The sequence below is a fragment of the Crinia signifera genome, chromosome 7 (assembly GCF_055691185.1).
Source record: "Crinia signifera chromosome 7, ASM5569118v1, whole genome shotgun sequence".
Classification (NCBI taxonomy): domain Eukaryota; kingdom Metazoa; phylum Chordata; class Amphibia; order Anura; family Myobatrachidae; genus Crinia; species Crinia signifera.
Window position 1 is genome coordinate 30212398 of NC_139223.1, and position 5621 is coordinate 30218018.

At 49.6% G+C, this 5621-nt stretch overlaps 1 protein-coding gene across 1 annotated transcript in view; it reads left to right on the forward strand.

Annotated features, from left to right (window-relative positions):
- The first annotated feature begins 3633 nt into the window (after positions 1 to 3633).
- The window catches only part of LOC146020005 (mitochondrial Rho GTPase 2), a 29182-nt gene continuing 27194 nt past the window's right edge, over positions 3634 to 5621 (forward strand). Inside the window, exons 1-2 of the mRNA XM_083152741.1 lie at positions 3634 to 3872; positions 5418 to 5476. Coding sequence (XP_083008867.1) covers positions 3836 to 3872; positions 5418 to 5476 — 96 coding nt within the window. The 5' untranslated portion in view covers positions 3634 to 3835. The remainder of the gene's footprint in view (positions 3873 to 5417; positions 5477 to 5621) is intronic.

Here is a 5621-nt window from a genome sequence, read left to right on the forward strand (position 1 = left end):
TCTCTCCAGACTGCGGAGCTGAAGCAAGGGATTTTCTTTACAGTGTAGTGAGAAGTTTCTCCTGGGCAGAGCTTTCCCCGCTGATCACTGAGGTTCACTGGCAGCAAGCAAGCAGATAAGTAACACTGATACAGTATTCTGTGCAATTGCCTGACATTGTGCACCGTGTGTTATATCATGACAGAGAGGTGTAGTGTTGCTGCTCTGGGGGAGGGAGCGCCTGTCATGTTAGTTAACTGCAAATTTTGTGTTGATAAATTAACAGTTGAACAGATGGATCAGGGGGATTTGTGCCCCTCATGTGATTCTGTGCCCAGTGGGGCTGAAACCCAGAGGCCTGAGCAAGCTGAACCTGCATGGGCGGCTGCGTTGGGGAGGTCTATGAATGCCCTGGTTAATGCTCTAAATAGGCAGAGAGATGATCTGGTGAAATCTCCTGGCCCCCTGTCCCCCTCTCAATCGTCTCTGGGCTCCATTACCCCATTTCAGGGTGATCCAGCTCTGTTGCAGGTCATGCAGGACACTGCACAGTGTTCATAAAATGAATACTTTCATGGAACAACTGGTTAATACTCCTGAGGTTACTTCTCCTAGGCACCCCTTATCCACACCTCCTCTGTTGAATTTAGATTCTGATGAGGAGGGTGTGTGCGCGGAGGATGTTTTTTGGGACCAGAAGGAAGAAGTTGATTCTTCTGTCCCAGGGATTGAGGATTTCATCCTGGCAGTTAAGCAGACTTTAAATCTGTCAGAGGAAGATAAAGTGCCTGCACATTGTGTCTTTAAGAAAGTACGTAGAGATTCTGTGACGTTTCCCTCGGATGAGGGTATGATTTCTTGACTATGAGAAGCGTGGAAAACTCCTGATAAGAAGTTTATGCCTAAAAGGTTTGCAAACATGTACCCAATGCCAGAGGAACATGTAAAATTATGGGAAAAAATCCCTTTAGTGGATGCACCTGTGGCCAGGTTGTCTAAAGCCACGGCCTTACCCATTCAAGGTAAAGACCCAGTAGACAAAAAGATTGAAGGATGTCTTAAGGTGGTTTTTGAAGGGGTGGGGCTTTACCCTGTGCCCTATTATTGCCTCGGCATGGGTATCCAAGGCTATGATTTAATGGGCTGAAGCCTTAGGAAATCAACTACGGCCTGATTCTGAGGCTTTCGCACTGGCTGAGAAGCTCAGGTGTGCGGCAGAGTATGTATGTGAGTCTGGGGAAGAAGGCGCAAAGATGGATTCAAAAGTGTCAGCAAGGAGAGCTCTCTGGCTAAAAGCTTGGGAAGCAGACAGCGAATCAAAAAAGTCTCTTGAGGCATTGGCCTTTAAGGGTGAACTTCTTTTTGGGTCAGAACTGGAGTCCATTATAAAGCAAGCAACAGGGTGGAAGAGCACTTTTCTTTCCACCACGTCAAAACATTCAGTGTCCAAGTTTGGGGCCTTTAAGCAATCCCTTTGTTCTTCCTTTCGAGGGGTGACGTCTAACAGAGGACAGGCAGGTAGAGGAAAGTTTCCAGCCAGTAAGGGGAGGGCACCCCGATCCCGTTTCTGGGCCTTTGCCAAGAAGCACCCATCCAAAAGTGAGGATAAGTCCTCCACATGACGGGGCGGAGATTCTCCATTCTGGAGTCAGAGTGGGGGGGTCGTCTCCTGAAGTTTCGGGACCAGTGGATCAACTCCTTCATGGACCCTTGGGTTCTTTCCATCATTTCACAGGGTTACAGGATAAATCTCAGGGGGTCCCCCCAAAGAGGTTTCTTCCAACACCCTTACCGCGGGAAGCTCGCCTGCAGAAAGCTCTCTTGGAGGCGGCAACGTCCCTTCTCAAGAAGGAAGTGGTGGTCCCGGTACCTCAGGTAAAAAGAGAGGTTTTTATTCAATTCTCTTTTTGGTCCCCAAACCAAACGGGTCCTTCAGACCAATTCAAATTTGAAATCTTTAAATCTGCATCTTTGGGTGGACCACTTTCGTATGGAGTCTCTTCGTTCTGTGCTCTTAAGCATAGAGTCGGGGGAATTTCTAGCATCAGTGGACATCGAGGATGCTTATCTCTATGTGCCTATCTTAAAGGAACATCAGTCCTTACTGAGATTCGCGATAGGGGAGACTCATCTCCAGTTTCATGCTTTTCCTTTTGGCCTAGCCACAGCGCCGAGGGTATTCACGAAAATAATGGCTGTCTTGGCAGCGGCCCTCAGATTACAGGGAATAGTAAATATCTTGTACCTGGACGACCTCCTGTTCAAGGCGGAGTCGGTGGAGAAATTACAAGAACATTTGGACATTGCGACGCGGTTCTTCCAAGAACCATGGGTGGTTGTTGAACCTCCCAAAGTCACATTTAACACCCACACAGAGTCTTCAGTTTCTGGGGGTGATTTTGGACACACACCTACACCGGGTGTTTCTCCCAGAATCCAAAGCAGTGGACATTAGTCAAATGGTTTACTTGATCCTGCAATCCCCGAATCCTACGGTTTGGCAGGGAGTAAAACTGCTGGGCAAGATGGTGGCAACCTTCAAGATGTTGCAGTTTGCAAGGTTCCACTCCAGAACATTTCAGTGGAACATTCTCTCATGTTGGTCAGGAAATCCAAAGACCATGAAACAGGAAAGGCTGTCACTGTCTCGAGAGACGAGGGAGTCCTTAATCTGGTTGACAGATCTGGAGTCACTGCAACTGGGGCATACCCTCCACTTGCGGGATTGGTTGGTTGTCACGACCGATGCCAGTCTCAGGGGCTGGGGGGGGGGGGGGGGGGCAGTAGTTCTTCACTTGAGGTTGCAGGGTCTGTGGTCCAAGGAGGAATCCAGACTGCCGATCAACATCTTGGAGCTCCGGGCAGTTTGGAAAACCTTCCTACAGGCAGGGGATCTCCTAAAGGGATCACCTGTCCGCATACAGTCAGACAATGCCATGGCTGTAGCTTACCTGAATCATCGGGGTGGGACTCGCAGCAGTATGGCAACGGAGGAAGTCTTGAGGATCTTCCAGTGGGCAGAGGTGAACATTCCTGCTATGTCGGCTGTATTCATTCTGGGGATCCGGAACGTCAAGGCGGATTTCCACAGCAGGGAACAGCTGCTGGAGGGAGAGTGGGCGCTTTATCGGGAAGTCTTTCAGGATATAGTGGCGCTCTGGGGGCTCCCAGAGGTCGACTCGATGGCGTACTGTCAGGTTCCGAGGTTCTGCTCTCGGACCAGGGATCCGAAGGCGTGGGCAGTGGATGCCATGACTGTTCCGTGGCTTTTCAACCATTCCTCCCAACATGACCCTCTCCAGGAAGTACACAATGAGCTGTTTCTGGACTTCCCTCTTAATGTATGATTGCCAGCACCTGTGGTAAAGCACCTTTCTTATCAATTAACCTGTTCATGTAATCATGCATTAAGAAGAAAGTCCAGGCGCAGAGCATTGTGACCCTCCTGGAGAGGGTCATGTTGGGAGGAATGCAGGTGAGTAGGGGTGCTGCGGGGAGGCCATGTGAATGTGTACCTGGTAGGTTCTCGAAACTCCACGCTGTTTATAACGTGCTTCTGATAAAATCTTCAGAATCCTCCCCCTGATGACAGCTGGTCACATGGAACCGACGTAATGTGAGGTCCTTTAGCCCTGTAGAAAATAGCATCTACCCCTGGGCTGTGGGTTGCTCGCGGTGTACGTGCTATACGCCAGGTACCAGCCCCGCCCTTCCCTGCCGTCGCTATGGTAACCTGAAGCTTATCGCAGAGCGGAAGTGACGTGTGGTTGGCTGAGGGACGCCGGAAGCGGAGGGAGCTGTCACTGGCGGCCCCCTGCAGCTACACCCGGAAGTCAGTGTTGGCGGCACCGGGGCCATGAAGCAGGACGTGAGGATCCTCCTCCTGGGGGAGGGTGAGAGGGGTCACAGGGGGGAGGTGGGGGCGGCATGTCACTGGCATTTTTCTTGTGGTTCACATTATGAGACTCAGTCTTCTTGCAGGACAATGTGGGGTCACCCTGCCTTCAGGACAGTATGGGGGTCAGTCTGCCTTCAGTATAGTATGGGGATCAGTCTGCCTGCAGGACACTATGGGGATTACCCTGCCTGCAGGACAATATGGGGTCACCCTGCCTTCAGGACAGTATGGGGATCAGTCTGCCTGCAGGACAGTATGGGGATCACTCTGCCTGCAGGACACTATGGGGATTACCCTGCCTGCAGGACCATATGGGGTCACCCTGCCTACAGAACAGTATGGGGATCACTCTGCCTGCAGGACAATATGGGGTCACCCTGCCTTCAGAACAGTATGGGGGTCACTGGTTGCAGGACAGCATGGGGGTCACTCTGCCTGCAGGACAAATATGGGGATCACTCTGCCTGCAGGACAAATATGGGGATCACTCTGCCTGCAGGATAAATATGGGGATCACTCTGCCTGCAGGACAAATATGGGGGTCACTCTGCCTGCAGGACAAATATGGGGGTCACTCTGCCTGCAGGACAGTAAGGGCATCACTTGGGGATGCCTGTCTGTAGGGCAATATGAGAGTCACATGTATTGTGAGAGGTGGTCACTGCCAGCAGAATAAATCTTGCCCTGTACCTGTGTGGCACAGGGAGTCACACCCTTCCAGGATGATCTACCACATTACAGGTCCTGATTAATGGCACCAAAATGTACAATGTCACAAGCCTTTAGTTGTACAATACAGTAAATATTGCTGCACAAGGACATCTCTGTTTTGCCATTAGCAGCCAATCACGTGTAACTCTAAGGACACTGCATTCTTCCTGTGCATAAATAATAAAAACCTAAATGTGTGTTTATTACACAAGAGCGCACAGGCAAGGCATTGTGGGTTGTGCACAGATAAGTTGATGCATAGACCTATATATTAGAGGAGACCTGCTCAACCTGTGGCTCTCCAGCTGTTCTGAAACTTTATATCCCAGCATGCCTTGCCACAGGTTTAGCAATCCCTAATAGCAAAACAGTTACAATGCATGCTGTGACTTGTAGTTTCACAAAAACTGGATAGCCTGAGTTTGGCAAGGCCTGTGTTAATCTCCGCTTATGACTATTAGGCATTACAGGGCATCTCGCGTAGCCACAGGACAGTGGAAGACACTGCTTTGCAGAGATAGACATGCATATAAATATACTTATCCGGACATCACTAGATGTATACAACTCCACATATGGGCGAGAATACATCAGGCCCATAGTGAGATACTCAGGTCGGCAGACGAAGATGCTGTCACCATGTCGACGGGTTAAAGTTTGAACTACATAGTAATAGTAAATATCTTAATGCCACCTCAGTTAAAATATTGGCACCCTCACATACACACGTCTCCTTTGTAATGTCACATACCAAGCCCGTCATCTGTTCTATTGCACTTGCAATTATCAACTCCATTATTAATAATGTGATCTCACTTTCTTCTTGCAGCCCAAGTAGGGAAGACCTCTCTTATAATGGCTCTGGTGGGAGAGGAGTTCCCAGATGAGGTATGTGGACGGGGTGTATGGGATAAAACCTTGGCTCTTGCAGAGGATTCTGGGAAATTCTGAGCAGTGTCAGACATCTTTTCTATAGCAGACCAACACTTGTTCTGTACACAGTTACCCTGTACCAGACCGTGCATCTCCTGTA